Source organism: Coregonus clupeaformis, chromosome 29, assembly GCF_020615455.1.
Source record: "Coregonus clupeaformis isolate EN_2021a chromosome 29, ASM2061545v1, whole genome shotgun sequence".
Lineage (NCBI taxonomy): Eukaryota > Metazoa > Chordata > Actinopteri > Salmoniformes > Salmonidae > Coregonus > Coregonus clupeaformis.
Window position 1 is genome coordinate 61,337,900 of NC_059220.1, and position 18,817 is coordinate 61,356,716.

The following is an 18,817-nucleotide window of genomic DNA, read 5'->3' on the forward strand; positions in this document are numbered from 1 at the left end:
CCTTGGATGAGGTGTTTGGGTACTCCATGAAGTCTCATGTTGGGAGAAATCATTATTGAATTGCTGCATAACTTAAGTATGCTTTATTACATGATCTGTACTAATTGAATGTGACTCTAACCTCATCATCTGTGACTCCTACCTGTACTGTGCCTGAAAGTGGTCCTGGACGAAGCTGTGCCGCGTCCCAGGCTGGTGTTCTGCTGCTGGGCCGGAGACAGGGCTCTCCTCCCCTCCACCCATCGGGCCCTGGAACAGAGCGAGAGAGAGAGAGAGAGAGAGAGAGAGAGAGAGAGAGAGAGAAAGCATGAATGACTGTGTGTATATGTGTGTGTGTGAGAACGTCAACACTGAAGCTAGAGCTGAACACCAGCAGGGTAACAAGGTGTATCACAGCAGATGTGAACAGGAGCGCTACAATAGGACAGGTGCTAAATGAGGTGCTAACGCACGTTAACACACTCTTGTACTTCTTATAGTGTCAAGCGTCGCTGGCGATGAGAGAGAAGGAAAACACCCAGATCTTACCTTGTGACTGTCATTACGTGTGTGTGTTACACTGTAATTAGTCTCAGCATTGCTGACCTTGGCTCAGAGGGAGGTTGATGAGAGTTGGGTAGAAAGGAGAGTGGTAGGTAGGTAAACACATTAAAGTGAATATACTAAATCTGGGTTGAATCAAAACAAGTCGGTCCGGCTGCCCACTAGGGCTGTAAAGGCTCACCAAATCCACGGTTCAGAAATACGAATTGCGGTTTTGGGGTTACGGTTCGGCTCAGTTTCAGTACAGCGGGAAAATGAAATGCCAACCGTTACTGTAGTTCATTCATGTTTACTTAAGAAATACAAAGTGTTGATATTCCTGATTCCATATATGATCATGAGTCATATAATGCCTGATTAGAGCACAATCAGGAATAACAACATTTTGTATTTTCTTAAATGAAAAAAACACAATTACTCATCAATAACAACACTAAAAGAAAGTGCAATATGTGTGAAATCAATATGTAAACATGGCTCAGACATTCTATAGGCCTATGCTACACTGCTCAAAAAAATAAAGGGAACACTTAAACAACACATCCTAGATCTGGATGAATGAAATAATCTTATTAAATACTTTTAGTGAGTGCATACATTATTTTATTTTTTTATACTGCCCCCCGTGGGAATCAAACCCACAACCCTGGCGTTGCAAACGCCATGCTCTACCAACTGAGCTACATCCCTGCCGGCCATTCCCTCCCCTACCCTGGACGACGCTGGGCCAATTGTGCTGCCGCCCCATGGGTCTCCCGGTCACGGCCGGCTACGACAGAGCCTGGATTCGAACCAGGATCTCTAGTGGCACAGCTAGCACTGCGATGCAGTGCCTTAGATCACTGCGCCACTACCTGTTAAATGTTTTAGAACACCTACTCATTCAAGGGTTTTTCTTTCTTTTGACTATTTTCTACATTGTAGAATAAAAATGAAGACATCAAAACATATGAAATAACACATATGGAATCATGTAGTAACCCTTTGAGATTCTTCAAATAGCCACCCTTTACCTTAATGACAGCTTTGCACACTCTTGGCATTCTCTCAATCAGTTTCATCAGGTAGTCACCTGGAATGCATTTCAATTAACAGGTGTGCCTTGTTAAAAGTTCTGGAATTTCTTTCCTTCTTAATGTGTTTGAGCCAATCAGTTGTGTTGTGACAAGGTAGGGGGGGGCATACAGAAGATAGCCCTATTTGGTAAAAGACCAAGTCCATATTATGGCAAGAACAGCTCAAATAAGCAAAGAGAAACGACAGTCCATCATTACTTTAAGACATGAAGGTCAGTCAATACAGAACATTTCAAGAACTTTGAACGTTTCTTCAAGTGCAGTCGCAAAAACCATGCTGCTATGATGAAACTGGCTCTCATGAGGACCGCCACAGGAATGGAAGACCCAGAATTACCTCTGCTGCAGAGGATAAGTTCATTAGAGTTACCAGCCTCAGAAATTGCAGCCCAAATTAATGCTTCACAGAGTTCAAGTAACAGACATCTCAACATCAACTGTTCAGAGGAGACTGCATGACGCAGGCCTTCAGGGTCAAATTGCTGCAAAGAAACCACTACTAAAGGACACCAATAATAAGAAGAGACCTGCTTGGGCCAAGAAACACGAGCAATGGACATAAGACCGGTGGAAATGTGTCCTTTGGTCTGGAGTCAAAATTTGAGATTTTTGGTTCCAACCACCGTGTCTTTGTGAGAGGCGGTGTGGGTGAACGGATGATCTCCGCATGTGTATTTCCCACCGTAAAGCATGGAGGAGGTGGTGTTATGGTGTGGGGGTGCTTTGCTGGTGACACTGTCTGTGATTTATTTAGAATTTAAGGCACACTTAACCAGCATGGCTACCACAGCATTCTGCAGCGATACACCATCCTATCTGGTTTGGGCTTAGTGCGACTATCATTTGTTTTTCAACAGGACAATGACCCAACACACCTCCAGGCTGTGTAAGGGCTATTTTACCAAGAAGGAGAGTGATGGAGTGCTGCATCAGATAACCTGGCCTCCACAATCCCCCGACCTCAACCAAATTCAGATGGTTTGGGATGAGTTGGACCGCAGACTGAAGGAAAAGCAGCCAACAAGTGCTCAGCATATGTGGAATCTCCTTCAAGACTGTTGGAAAAGCATTACAGGTGAAGCTGGTTGAGAGAATGCCAAGCGTGTGCAAAGCTGTCATCAAGGCAAAGGGTGGCTATTTGAAGAATCTTAAATACAAAATATATCTTGATTTGTTTAACACTTTTTTGGTTACTACATGATTCCATATGTGTTATTTCATAGTTGTGATGTATTCACTATTATTCTACAATGTAGAAAATAGTAAAAATAAAGAAAAACCCCTTGAATGAGTAGGCGTTCTAAAACTTTTGACCGGTAGTGTATACATTTAGTTATGCATTCATTCGGGTTCACAGTGCGGACCGAACCGAGGTCCCTGTACCGAATGGTTCGGTACGAATATGTGTACTGTTACACCCCTAGTTCCCACGGTACTGAACCACAGACAGCGAGAGGCTAACAGTTTGTAATTCAGTTAGAAGAGAACCAAAGGAAAATGAAGGCGGTTTGAGTTATTGTAAGATGTGATACAGTAAATATAGTTTTACATGAGCCACTGAAGGAATGTCTAGACCCCTGACAATACCAAACCTCTCTCCAACAGTAGATATATCACAGCTAAAGACTGTGTTATTACTCAGATAGACAGGTAAATAAACATATTGATTCTACAGGCATAAAGCATAGAGCAGCCAAGCCCACCAATCACAGGCCTGAACTGAACCCTTGAGACTCTCTGTGAGAGAGAACAAGGCTGTGGCAGAACACGGACGGACCTGAAATCAATACTGAAATCAGTCACTAACCGCTGCTGTATGAATTGATAGCTTTGACAGAGGAAAAAATGGCATTTGGCATAACGTATCTTCAGCCTATGGGATATATTTCCTTTTTACCACAGCCAAGTCATCATCTTCCGGCTTTTTTACAGAATCATTCCCAGAAATCATAAGATCGATTCATTTCACTCCCGGGAAACGAATGTGTATTTGAAGCAACGTTTTCCGCGCACATACACACACACACAGCCGTGCGTTTGTTCTCCAGACACTTATGTGACTGAGCGTGGCATGACAGTAGTGTGTCAGTCTAAATGACACAACAACAACAAAAAACATTTGTAAATTTTTATTTTTTATCAGGACATCTTTCAACAGGCTGATTTAAAGACATTCTCCGGTACTTTTGTATACTTTTTAGCCTGCAGTTTTGAAAGTGGTGCTCACGAGCCAAAAGTGGTTCCCGCAAATCTGCTGTGTGTGCATCTTGATAGCTGTCACTCAAATGCCGAAGGGCTGAAGCTCATTGGCTGGAACTCGAATTGCTAGGGGGCTGGACCATGTGTAGGGAATGTAGGGAAAATGGCGCTGCACAGTCGCTTTCAAACTAGGGATTTCGTGGCTAATTGAGGTAAAACAGTAATTCTGCTCATAGATTATGCATGTATGAACTACACATTGACACATCCAACCCAAAGTGGGAAGAGTAAAAAATATTTTCTTAGTCGCCAAAGTTCCGGAGCATGTCTAACCATAGTTCAAGTTTACCTGAAACTGCATTCACCCACAACTATAATTTATTGAGGTGCTTTGGTAGTTGGTGTTTTGAGTTCTGTTCAGCGCACAACGAAATCAAACGAAGGAGAGAGTGAATCACTGTGAATCATGGTGCTAGGGGACTGCAGGTAGATACTCTGTAATTACCTGAACAGTGCCTGTTTGATGTAATCAAAGAGCAGCACACAGATATTTTCCACAAGAGCTTCTAGACTCAGGTTTGTTATGTTTTGGAGTGCATTTAAAATACATTGTTAGTCAACATAACCACACTAATCACTTCCTGCAAAGCTGAAGGAGACGGATCCACTGGATTATGGAGCTCATTGAGCTACAGTGGGGGAAAAAAGGTATTTAGTCAGCCACCAATTGTGCAAGTTCTCCCACTTAAAAAGATGAGAGAAAAAAAATCCAGAAAATCACATTGTAGGATTTTTAATGAATTTATTTGCAAACTATGGTGGAAAATAAGTATTTGGTCAATAACAAACGTTTCTCAATACTTTGTTACATACCCTTTGTTGGCAATGACACAGGTCAAACGTTTTCTGTAAGTCTTCACGAGGTTTTCACACACTGTTGCTGGTATTTTGGCCCATTCCTCCATGCAGAGCAGTGATGTTTAAGTGCTGTCGCTGGGCAACACAGACTTTCAACTCCCTCCAAAGATTTTCTATGGGGTTGAGATCTGGAGACTGGCTAGGCCACTCCAGGACCTTGAAATGCTTCTTACGAAGCCACTCCTTCGTTGCCCGGGCGGTGTGTTTGGGATCATTGTCATGCTGAAAGACCCAGCCACGTTTCATCTTCAATGCCCTTGCTGATGGAAGGAGGTTTTCACTCAAAATCTCACGATACATGGCCCCATTCATTCTTTCCTTTACACGGATCAGTCGTCCTGGTCCCTTTGCAGAAAAAACAGCCCCAAAGCATGATGTTTCCACCCCCATGCTTCACAGTAGGTATGGTGTTCTTTGGATGCAACTCAGCATTTTTTGTCCTCCAAACACGACTGAGTTGAGTTTTTACCAAAAGTTCTATTTTGGTTTCATCTGACCATATGACATTCTCCCAATCCTCTTCTGGATCATCCAAATGCACTCTAGCAAATTTCAGACGGGCCTGGACATGTACTGGCTTAAGCAGGGGGACACGTCTGGCACTGCAGGATTTGAGTCCCTGGCGGCGTAGTGTGTTACTGATGGTAGGCTTTGTTACTTTGGTCCCAGCTCTCTGCAGGTCATTCACTAGGTCCCCCCGTGTGGTTCTGGGATTTTTGCTCACCGTTCTTGTGATCATTTTGACCCCACGGGGTGAGATCTTGCGTGGAGCCCCAGATCGAGGGAGATTATCAGTGGTCTTGTATGTCTTCCATTTCCTAATAATTGCTCCCACAGTTGATTTCTTCAAACCAAGCTGCTTACCTATTGCAGATTCAGTCTTCCCAGCCTGGTGCAGGTCTACAATTTTGTTTCTGGTGTCCTTTGACAGCTCTTTGGTCTTGGCCATAGTGGAGTTTGGAGTGTGACTGTTTGAGGTTGTGGACATGTGTCTTTTATACTGATAACAAGTTCAAACAGGTGCCATTAATACAGGTAACGAGTGGAGGACAGAGGAGCCTCTTAAAGAAGAAGTTACAGGTCTGTGAGAGCCAGAAATCTTGCTTGTTTGTAGGTGACCAAATGCTTATTTTCCACTATAATTTGCAAATAAATTCATTAAAAATCCTACAATGTGATTTTCTGGATTTTCTTTTCTCAATTTGTCTGTCATAGTTGACGTGTACCTATGATGAAAATTACAGGCCTCTCTCATCTTTTTAAGTGGGAGAACTTGCACAATTGGTGGCTGACTAAATTCTTTTTTCCCCCACTGTATATGCTTCCATACTGGTTATTCATTGATACTCTCAGCCAATGAAAAAGATCAAATAGACATTTCAATCAAATGTTTGGAGGCATATATTATTTGGGACATGGGGAAATGTGTGTTGTGTGATGACTTTCAGGACATTTAATGTACTGGCTCGATAAGATGATTATTGTTGTCTTGTTTGGAGTGTTGTATGAAGCTACATGCTTCCATACTGGATATTACTCTTTCTGTGAATAGCATATGAAAGAGGCCTTCAATTAGTTGCTATGCAGAGTAAAAAAGTTAAATAGCCCCAGCAAACAAAGGCGTCACAGTGACATATCCAAGCTTTTATTGGGTTACGACTGAGGCTGATTCAATTGCTATTTAACTCATTGAGTTGAAACCTAGTAGAGAACCCTTTGAGAGCTTTTGGGCCATGGGGCCAAAGTAGTGTGTAACCCGATAATAAACTACATAGTATAGGTAAGCCTATACTGACTGGCCATGGGGCCAAAGTATTGTGTAACCCCATGATACACTAGATAGTATAGATAAGCCTATACTGACTGGCCATGGGGCCAAAGTATTATGTAACCCCATGATACACTAGATAGTATAGGTAAGCCTATACTGACTGGCCATGGGGCCAAAGTATTATGTAACCCCATGATACACTAGATAGTATAGGTAAGCCTATACTGACTGGCCATGGGGCCAAAGTATTATGTAACCCCATGATACACTAGATAGTATAGGTAAGCCTATACTGACTGGCCATGGGGCCAAAGTATTATGTAACCCCATGATACACTAGATAGTATAGGTAAGCCTATACTGACTGGCCATGGGGCCAAAGTATTATGTAACCCCATGATACACTAGATAGTATAGGTAAGCCTATACTGACTGGCCATGGGGCCAAAGTATTATGTAACCCCATGATACACTAGATAGTATAGGTAAGCCTATACTGACTGGCCATGGGGCCAAAGTATTATGTAACCCCATGATACACTAGATAGTATAGGTAAGCCTATACTGACTGGCCATGGGGCCAAAGTATTATGTAACCCCATGATACACTAGATAGTATAGGTAAGCCTATACTGACTAGCCATGGGGCCAAAGTATTATGTAACCCCATGATACACTAGATAGTATAGGTAAGCCTATACTGACTGGCCATGGGGCCAAAGTATTATGTAACCCCATGATACACTAGATAGTATAGATAAGCCTATACTGAGTGCTTTCAGTGAGAACAGTCCAGTCGACGGTAAAGAAATAGAGCAATGTGTGAATAGGATGAAGGAGCTATTTGAGTTGCTCTGCCCCTAAGCATCACTTTAGTATCTGTTTCCGACCTGGATGGTAATGGACAGTTTAGATGCCCTGCGTGAGGTAGTGAGATTGAAAATGAATTCATCGTCACCTGGGGACCAGAGCTAAGCGTCGGAGGCGATTTTGAAGTCAACATCAATTTCCGTTTTGGGGTGAAAGTTCCGCCCTGAAGTTTGTGCCGGTCTAAAAAAAATCACTAATTACGTCTAACTAATTTAAGACACATTTAGAGCGAGGTCACATACACACATACAATATCAATATCTTATGTTGTGAATATTGTATCAAAATGTGTATCAATAAGACATAAGTACAACCAAGACTGACAACATAACCCTGGAGAATATCTGTCAGCTTTGTTTAATCAACATCTGTGAAGTAATCCATTATTTGACACACTTCTGTGTCAACAGCAAAAGAAAAAGGCTTAACTGCTATTTATACCTCTCCTCTTCACATCCTAAATGTGTCACCGTGTTCTTAAAAAAGATAAGAAAGTCCATTATGCTTCCTGTGAAGAAGATGTGTGTGGTACACTTTCCTAGTCTCAGCAAAGGCAGGACAATCTCATCGAGCCACTAGACACACTCTCTTCAGAAGAGCACTCACCTACTTTAGGAATAGCAGCAGTAGTGTGTGTGATGCATCTAAGTGTTACACTCTTAGCAACAACAAAAAAATCTAGAACCTAAAATAGTTATTTGGCTGTCCCATAGGAAAACCGTTTGAAGAGCCCTTTTTGCTTCCAGGTAGAACCCTTTTGGTTCCAAGTAGAACCATTTTGGGTTCCATGTAGAACACTTTCCACAGAGGGTTCTACTTGGAACCCAAAATGGTTCTACCTGGAACCAAAAAGGGTTTAATCTGGAACCCAAAAGGGTTCTCCTATGGGGACAGCCGAAGAACCCATTCGGAACCCTTTTTTCTAAGCGTGTAGTAAGAAACTATAGTAGTCTGAAAGTGTGTGAGGCGTCTACAGTAAGTGTTTATGAGGACGTGTTAAAGAGTCTCAATAGGTTTGAGTCAGACTCGTTCATAATGGCCGTGCTTTCTTCAGACAAACTACATTAGTACAACGTTTTGCAAGATCTAAGTTCAAGGGTACACAAATTAGAAATAGGCTTACACGTTATTACATTATGAAAGTGAGGGGCAAAACCATGACAACATTTTACAACAACCATTAAAAATAGTTGGATAATAGCTTGTCATCAACACTATTTTGGATCCAATGTAAAAAAATATATAATGAAATAAAAACATTATGATGCACAGAAAACTGCAGACTATCTAGTAATAATATTGTTTTGTCTATTAAGTCTTTTCAACCAAAAAGCTATTCTGCTGATAATGATGAGGCAAATGAACAAGATGTCTCTTTCAAGCCATCGAATCCCCTAAGCAATTTTTTCCTTCGCTAACACAATTAAAGATTAAATACAGACAAGGATGGCCTGAGACGTGCTGGGGAATAATGGTTCATTGGAGCTATTGAGTGAGTGAGTGAGTGAGTGAGTGAGTGAGTGAGAGAATATTACATCTAGGGATTCTGCAAATCCTACAACACAGTGCAGAAGGTGCACCATTAGAAAGGTGATATTGAGTCTCTTCTGTTAGCAGAGTTGCGTACCCGGGAAGGTTGGAAGATGACCCAGATGGGTACAGTGCTGCTGGTCAGCTAACTCAAATTTGACCTTCCTTTCTGTCAAAATGTGGACAAAAAAAACACAGGATATGCCAATAGGTACAGTGCTGCTGGTAACTCAAATTTGACCTTCCTTTCTGTGGAAATGTGGACAAAAACACAGGATATGCAAATAGCTGATAGTGAAAACCGAGACCAATACCTTGAGTAGATGGCAGAATCAACACAACTACAGCCAGAGACAGAACTAAACCATAGTCAGAGATAGTATAGTATACTAGTATAGTACAGAATAGTCTGCTAAGTAGCCTGATTACAACAAACTATTCTTTATCTCTGGTCCCAGTCCTTACACAAATCACCATGGAAGCATTGGGTTCCTTTCCCATCAAAATGTGGACTGAGGACATTTTCCATTAAACACAGCATCTCTTTGGAAATGAGTTGTGAGGTTAAAACCACGAAGCACAAACTCTCCCTGCAGCAATTCATCTTCATCAAATACCTCAACATGCATTTTACCAGTTGCATATTCCAGAGTTGTGTTTATTCAGAAGGCACTTTTCCTAATACAGGGGGAGGGAAGCTAGCGGGCTTAACCAGATGATGCAATCTCTATTGCACTCCACACTGCCCTTTCCCACCGGGACAAGAGGACCACCTACGTGAGAATGCTATTCATTGACTACAGCTCAGTGTTCAACACCATAGTGCCCTCAAAGCTCATCACTAAGCTAAGGATCCTGGGACTAAACACCTCCCTCTGCAACTGGATCCTGGACTTCCTGACGGGCCGCCCCCAGGTGGTAAGGGTAGGTAACAACACATCTGCCACGCTGATCCTCAACACGGGGGCCCCTCAGGGGTGCGTGCTCAGTCCCCTCCTGTACTCCCTGTTCACCCATGACTGCATGGCCAGGCACGACTCCAACACCATCATTAAGTTTGCAGACGACAAAACAGTGGTAGGCCTGATCACCGACAACGATGAGACAGCCTATAGGGAGGAGGTCTGAGACCTGGCCGTGTGGTGCCAGGATAACAACCTCTTCCTCAACGTGACCAAGACAAAAGGAGATAATTGTGGACTACAGGAAAAAATTAGGACTGAGCACGCCCCCATTCTCATCGACGGGGCTGTATTGGAACAGGTTGAGAGCTTCAAGTTCCTTGGTGTCCACATCACCAACGAACTATCATGGTCCAAACACACCAAGACAGTCGTGAAGAGGGCACAACAAAGCCTATTCCCCCTCAGGAGACTGAAAAGATTTGGCATGGCTCCTCAGATCCTCAAAAGGTTCTACAGCTGCACCATCAAGAGCATCCTGACTGGTTGCATCACCGCCTGGTATGGCAACTGCTCGGCCTCCGACCGCAAGGCACTACAGAGGGTAGTGCATACAGCCCAGTACATCACTGGGGCCAAGCTTCCTGCCATCCAGGACATCTATACCAGGCGGTGTCAGAGGAAGGCCCTCAAAATTGTCAAAGACTCCAGCCACCCTAGTCATAGATTGTTCTCTCTGCTACCGCACGGTAAGCGGTACCGGAGCACCAAGTCTAGGTCCAAAAGGCTTCTCAACAGCTTCTACCCCCAAGCCATAAGACTCCTGAACAGCTAATCATGGCTACCCGGACTATTTGCACTGCCCCCCCACCCCATCTTTTTACACTGCTGCTACTCTGTTAATTATTTTGCATAGTCACTTTAACTCTTTTTCCTCAAAACTTTTTTGTTTTTGTTGTTTTATTTTACTTTTTTATTAAAAAATAAATGCATTGTTGGTTAAGGGCTGTAAGTAAGCATTTCACAGTAATGTCTACACCTGTTGTATTCGGCACATGTGGCAAATACATTTTGATTTGATTTGATTGCTAAGGCACCAAATGGGGAAAAACAGACAAACAGGGAGGGACTAGGGCTGTTGCGGTGACTGTATTACCGCCACACCTGCGGTCACGAGTCATGAAGGCAGTCAAATTCCACATGTCCGTTTAGTCACGGTGTCAAGAATGCTGTAGGTGGGTGTAGTGGTGGAATCAAGCGCAGGACACCGAAGTATAGTCCAAAAGACTTTAGTGCAATTCCCAACAAGGGAAAAATCGAACAAACTGGCCCGAAGGCGAAACTACGCACGAAGGCGACAAAACAAAAGGCGCACAAACCATGTGCGTAAAACGCTCCAACACAGTGGAGTAAAGCTCAACCGAGCGAATAAGTAATATATATTACAAGCACAACACACGACAGAAAATCAATCACACACAACACTAGACAAACACAACGAGAAACTTATAGGACACTAATTACACTAAACGAGAACAGGTGTCACAACAAACAGACAAAAGCAAACGAACATAGAAACATGCAACGGTGGCAGCTAGTATTCCGGAGACAACGAACGCCGAAGCCTGCCCGAACAAGGAAGAGAGGCAGCCTCGGCCGAAACCGTGACAGTACCCCCCCCTTGACGTGCGGCTCCAGACGTGCGCCGACTCCGGCCTCGGGGACGACCAGGAGGACGCGGAGCAGGGTGCGTCGGGTGCCCACGATGGAATTCCGTCAGGAGAGACGGGTCCAAAATGTCTCTCCTCGGAAACCCAGCACCGTTCCTCCGGACCGTACCCCTCCCACTCCACTAGATATTGGAGACCCCCCATCCGACGTCTCGAATCCAAGATGGACCTCACGGAGTACGCCGGTGCCCCCTCGATGTCCAATGGGGGCGGAGGAGTCTCCCTGATCTCACTTTCTTGGAGTGGGCCAGCTACCACCGGCCTGAGAAGAGACACATGGAACGAGGGGTTAATACTTTTATATTCAACAGGTAGTTGTAATTTGTAACACACCTCGTTCAACCTTCTCAGGACTTGAAATGGCCCTACAAACCGCCGACCCAGTTTCCGACAGGGCAGGCGGAGGGGCAGGTTTCTGGTAGAGAGCCAGACTCGATCACCAGGTGCGTACACCGGTCCCTCACTGCGGTGGAGATCGGCGCTCGCCTTATGACGACGGAGGGCCCGCTGCAGGTGGACGTGTGCAGCGTTCCATGTCTCCTCCGAGCGCCGCGCCCACTCATCCACCGCAGGAGCCTCGATCTGGCTCTGCTGCCAAGGTGCCAGAACCGGCTGGTAACCTAACACACATTGGAAAGGGGTTAGGTTAGTGGAGGAATGGCGTAGGGGAATTCTGGGCCATCTCGGCCCAGGGAACGTACCTTGCCCACTCCTCCGGCCGGTCCTGGCAGTATGTTCTAAGAAACCTACCCACATCCTGGTTCACGCGTTCCACCTGCCCATTACTCTCGGGTGGTAACCCGAGGTGAGGCTCACCGAGACCCCCAACCGCTCCATAAAGGCTCTCCAGACCCTGGAGGTAAATTGGGGACCTCGATCAGACACAATATCCTCGGGTACCCCGTGAGTGCCGGAACACATGGGTGAATAGTGCTTCGGCAGTTTGCAGGGCAGTAGGAAGGCCCGGCATGGGGAGCAAACGACAGGCCTTAGAAAACCGGTCCACAACGACCAGTATAGTGGTATTCCCCTGTGAAGGAGGAAGGTCAGTAAGGAAATCCACCGAGAGGTGGGACCATGGTCGTTGTGGAACGGGCAGGGGTAGTAACTTACCCCTAGGCAGATGTCTAGGCGCCTTACACTGGGCGCACACCGAGCAGGAGGAAACATAAACCCTCACATCCCTTGCCAACGTGGGCCACCAGTACTTGGCATTAAGACCGGCCGATACCAGGGTGTCCAGAGGAGGGTGACGTGTGAGCCCAATAGATCAATCGATCCCGAACCTCGAGCGGAACGTACTTCCGACCCTCCGGGCATTGAGGTGGACTAGGGTCGGTGCGTAACGCCCGCTCGAGCTCAGCATCGACCTCCCACACTACCGGTGCCACCAGACACGACTCCGGCAGTATGGGAGTGGGCTCCACGGACCTCTCCTCCGTGTCATATCGCCGAGACAGTGCATCTGCCTTACCGTTCTGTGACCCAGGGATGTACGTGATCTTAAATGTAAACCGGGTCAAAAACATATTCCATCTTGCCTGGCGAGGGTTCAGCCTCCTCGCTGCCCGGATGTACTCCAGGTTACGGTGGTCCGTCAAAATGAGGAAAGGGTGTTGAGCCCCCTCAAGCCAGTGCCTCCACACCTTTAGGGCCTGTACCACGGCTAACAGCTCCCTGTCCCCTACGTCATAATTTCGCTCCGCCGGACTGAGCTTCTTGGAATAAAAAGCACAGGGGCGGAGTTTAGGTGGCGCGCCTGACCGTTGTGAAAGCACGGCTCCTATACCGGCCTCTGACGCGTCCACCTCTACCTGAAATGGCAAAGAGGGATCCGGATGCGCCAGCACCGGGGCCGAGGTAAACAGGTCCTTCAGCCTCCCAAACGCCCTGTCCGCCTCAGCAGACCACTGCAGACGCACCGGACCCCCCTTCAAAAGAGATGTGATGGGAGCTGCCACCTGTCCAAAACCCCCGGATAAACCTCCGGTAGTAATTCGCAAACCCCAAAAACTGCTGCACCTCCTTCACAGTGGTTGGTGTTTGCCAATTACGCACGGCTGACACCCGGTCTACCTCCATCTTCACCCCTGACGCAGACAACTGATACCCCCAAAAAAGGAGACCGACTCCTGGAAAAACAGACACTTCTCTGCCTTCACATACAGGTCGTGCTCCACCAGCCTCCGCAACACTCTGCGCACCAGGGCCACATGCTCGACTTCGGGTAGGCGAGTACACGAGAATGTCATCTATGTACACAACCACCCCCTGCCCCTGCATGTCCCTGAAGATCTCATCCGCGAATGATTGGAAAACTGACGGAGCGTTCATCAACCCGTATGGCATGACAAGATACTCGTAATGGCCCGAGGTGGTACTAAAGGCTGTCTTCCATTCATCGCCCTCCCTGATGCGCACCAAGTTGTACGCGCTCCTGAGATCTAATTTAGTGAAGAAACGCGCCCCATGCAATGACTCAGTCATGGTCGCAATCAGCGGGAGTGGATAACTGTACTTCACCGTGATCTGATTGAGACCACGGTAATAGATGCACGGGCGTAAACCACCATCCTTTTTCTTCACAAAAAAGAAACTCGAGGACGCAGGGGAAGTGGAAGGCCGTATGTATCCTTGTCTCAGAGATTCGTCTATGTACGTCTCCATAGCTTTCTTCTCCTCCTGAGACAGAGGATACACATGGCTCCGTGGGAGCGCAGCTCCTGCCTGGAGGTCTATCGCACAATCTCCCTGCCTATGGGGCAGCAACTGCGTCGCCCTCGACTTACTAAACGCAATAGCCAAATCCCCATACTCAGGGGGAACGTGCAATGCGGGCACCTGGTTTGGACTCTCCACCGAGGTAGCCCCTACGGAAACGCCCAAACATCGACCCACACACTGGGCAGACCACTCCATCAGAGCCCTCTCCTGCCACGAAATAGATGGGTTATGGGTACTCAACCAGGGCATGCCCAGCACCACCGGATACGCAGGCGAGTCGATCAGAAATAGCTGAATCATCTCCTGATGACCCCCCTGCGCACACATCCTAAGTGGCGCAGTGACCTCCCTGATCAAGCCCGCACCCAACGGACGGCTATCTAGGGCATGAACGGGGAAAGGGACGTCAACAGGGAGAAGGGGAATCCCTAAGGCTAAACAAAACTTCTTATCAACAAAATTCCCAGCCGCACCTGAATCTACCAGCGCCTTATGCTGGGAATGAGGTGCTACCTGTGGAAAACGCACAGGTATACAGAAATGTGCAACAGAGAGCTCTGGGTGAGTGGGGCGCCTACTCACCTGGAAGGACTTCCCAGTGCGGGACCTGTCGTCCTCTCCCCTAGGAGGCCATCCCCAGCACCTAGCCGCGGTGTGTCCTCCCCGACCACAGTTGGTGCAGGAGATGGACCCCCTCGTAAGCCGACCCCTCCTCTCTCTAGCGCCAGCGCCCCCGAGCTCCATGGGGCACGGCTCGGAGGCGCTGGAGGGTGAAATGGACGGACCCCCCTCGGAACGTCCGCGGGTAGCTAGCAGGTTATCCAGCCTGATGGACATGTCGACCAACTGGTCGAACGAGAGGCTGGTGTCCCTACAGGCCAGCTCCCGACGGACGTCCTCGCGTAGACTACATCTGTAGTGATCGATGAGAGCCCGCTCATTCCACCCTGCATCCGCCGCTAGAGTACGGAATTCTAGGGCGAACTCCTGGGCACTCCTCCTCCCCTGCCGGAGGAAGACCAGACGCTCCCCCGCCGCTTTCCCCTCCGGGGATGGTCAAACACCGCCTTGAAGCGGCGGGAGAACTCGTCGTAGGTGATGGTGTCCGCGTCGATCCTCCTCCACTCTGCGTTGGCCCATTCCAACGCCTTCCCGGAAAGGCAGGAGATCAGGGCGGACACGCTCTCATGTCCCGAGGGCGCCGGGTGCACGGTGGCCAGGTACAGCTCCACCTGGAGAAGGAATCCCTGACACCCGGCCGCGGTCCCATCGTAGGCCCTCGGGAGCGAGAGTCGAACTCCTCTGGGTTCCGGAGCGGGAATGGGCAGACTTGCCGATGGTGCTGGCAGAGAGGATGGCGGTGGAGGAGTCCCCCAGCCTCGGATGGTGGTGATCACTTCCTGCAGTGCGGACCCCATCTGCAGGATCTGGTCACTCTGTTCCCGGACCTTTTCCTCCAGCGTCGCCTGGGCTGCTGCGGCTCCTGCTGATTCCATTCTTGAAGGTGTGTGATTCTGTCAAGAATGCTGTAGGTGGGTGTAGTGGTGGAATCAAGCGCAGGACACCGAAGTATAGTCCAAAAGACTTTAGTGCAATTCCCAACAAGGGAAAAATCGAACAAACTGGCCCGAAGGCGAAACTACGCACGAAGGCGACAAAACAAAAGGCGCACAAACCATGTGCGTAAAACGCTCCAACACAGTGGAGTAAAGCTCAACCGAGCGAATAAGTAATATATATTACAAGCACAACACACGACAGAAAATCAATCACACACAACACTAGACAAACACAACGAGAAACTTATAGGACACTAATTACACTAAACGAGAACAGGTGTCACAACAAACAGACAAAAGCAAACGAACATAGAAACATGCAACGGTGGCAGCTAGTATTCCGGAGACAACGAACGCCGAAGCCTGCCCGAACAAGGAAGAGAGGCAGCCTCGGCCGAAACCGTGACACACGGTAATCAGGCTTCTCCAAGCTCTGATGCTGCTGCTGGTCATTAGTAGCCTACCAAACTTGCTAACTGCCTGGTACTCAGCACTCTATTGTCCCTCGAATCACTCTGACATCAATGCAAATGTATTCAAAAATCTAATCAAACCCTTCATGAGAGCCCTTGAGCTCATGTTGAGCAACATTTCTATAGGCTATGCAATTGCGGGAGAAAACAGAGAGATGGCCACTATTAAAAAGAGGAGGATCCCATCAGCTTTCTATAGGCTAGGTCTACTATATTTATTTCTCTACTTTCCTAATATTAAGCACATTGCTTATATTTACAACAGGAGTATAGTCTACCTGGCTGGCATGAAAATAAACCACGGGGGAAAGCGTCCTCCATTCGCTGTTTCGATACAGGTGCATAATAATGGTCCATTATAAATCAAAACAAATGTCACACATATATTATTTAGTATATGTAAAGATTAAATCAAGAATAGCCTGATGGGTGAAAATATTTGCCTATCACTTGTGAATTATATATTATCACTTGTGAATGATGCCCAGCATAAGAAACAATGCCTTTTTTTTGCGACTTGTTCGAATCAGAGTCGCACACCTCATGTAGCCTAGCCCATAGGCATATATGTTTTAATAAGGTTTGTATCACAACTATAGTGGCCAAATAACGTATTACAATTAAGCACATTAATCCGCTTTACAAGGCCGCAAAAGGCATTGATTTTTTTAGGGTGTATTTCGGCCACAAAGGGGATGCCGCCATGAAATTCGAGGCATTATCAAGTGCTTGTCAAACTGTGAATGAGGGACTATTGGAGTGTGTACAGCTTGCGCAAAAAACAAAGCAGAGCTCATGCCTTTCAAGTGACATTTCAAGCGACATCATGCAGGCTTACAATGTATTAAAAATCAAAACATATAGCCAAACGTTTGTTGAACAACTAAAGTTATATTAATAACACTAAATTAAGCATATAGGAGTACATATTTCTTTGTTAACCGCTCAACACTCCCTCAAATCGTCTGGAGAAAATATTTATATTTTAATTGTATTCTTCATACTATAAAATAATATAAAATAGTGCCATGGAATTATAAACAAATCTTGTCTGCTAAATGTACTAGCGTAGCCCACAGATATTTGGCATAGCCACATCAGGACCTAACATAAGGACAACAGAGTATGCTATTATTTTCTTCTGAAATAGACTAAATTTTCTTCATATCATGCTTCTTTAGACCTGTCTAAAATAGATAATGGATTTATTGTGAATGTGTAGGCTATATTACATGGATTTATTAGACTTTTTAAAATGGCTTGTAGGCTATGTGTAGAAGCCAGGAGATGCTAAATGTGTTTACATTTACATTTACATCATTTAGCAGACACTCTTATCCAGAGCGACTTACAAATTGGTGCATTCAACTTATGATAGGCAGTGGGACAACCACTTTTCATTTTTTTTTAATTTTTTTTTAATGGGGGGTGGGGGAAGAAGGATGACTTTATACTGTTCCAGGTATTCCTTAAAGAGGTAGGGTTTCAAGTGTCTCCGGAAGGTGGTCAGTGACTCCGCTGTCCTGGCGTCGTGGGGGAGCTTGTTCCACCATTGGGGTGCCAGAGCAGCAAATAGCTTTGACTGGGCTGAGCGGGAACTGTTCTTCCGTAGAGGTAGGGGAGCTAGCAGGCCAGAGGTGGATGAATGTAGTGCCCTCGTTTGGTTGTAGGGTCTGATCAGAGCCTGAAGGTAAGGAGGTGCCGTTCCCCTCACAGCTCCGTAGGCAAGCACCATGGTCTTGTAGTAGATGCGAGCCTCAACTGGAAGCCAGTGGAGTGTGCGGAGGAGTGGGGTGACATGAGAGAACTTGGGAAGGTTGAACACCTGACGGGCTGCAGCATTCTGGATAAATTGTAGGGGTTTAATGGCACAGGCAGGGATCCCAGCCAACAGCGAGTTGCAGTAATCCAGACGGGAGATGACAAGTGTTATGTTAATTTACGGTCAATTACTGTGAGACCGACAGTTATTTGCTTGACAATCACCGGCTGACAAAATGTTGTGACTGCCACAGCCCTAGGAGGGAATACCTGATCTTGATCTTGTAGAATAAGAAGCGCTTGTTTTAGTTTTCAAGAATGTGTTATTGTAAGAGGTGCACAGTTTCGCAACTGCACTACAGAATGTGCTTTTACAGATCCCATTGTTTATAATGTCACTAACAGGTAATATATAGGGCTTATATAAGGGCATAGACTCACTGTCCTGGGGTTTGTAATTCTGTTGAGAGTGAGTGTGAGATAAAGAGGGGTTCCGGGTGGATGCTGCAGTAGTAGTAGTAGGAGTGTATAGTGAGGAATACCAGTAGATCCAAGGCATGTTTTGCCAGGCACTGCAGCGAAGGCTCGGGCTACTTAATTCTCTATTCATAACAAATCCAAAGCACGGTCGGCTTCGCTGCACACTTGAAAAAGCACCTTCCCCACAAGTAGGTCAACAGGCACTTAGCTGGACCTTAGAACAAAGAACAGATGCCTCCATTGAACTGTGCCTTTTCTAAAAGTGTGTGTGCACATGTGTG

General features: G+C 46.4%; 1 protein-coding gene across 1 annotated transcript in view; it reads right to left on the reverse strand.

The window, feature by feature from the left end:
* usp43a (ubiquitin specific peptidase 43a) overlaps positions 1 to 18,817 on the reverse strand; it is a 115,421-nt gene that overhangs the window by 58,535 nt on the left and 38,069 nt on the right. The window contains exon 3 of the mRNA XM_045209259.1: positions 143 to 249. Within this exon, the coding sequence (XP_045065194.1) occupies positions 143 to 249 (107 nt within the window). The remainder of the gene's footprint in view (positions 1 to 142; positions 250 to 18,817) is intronic.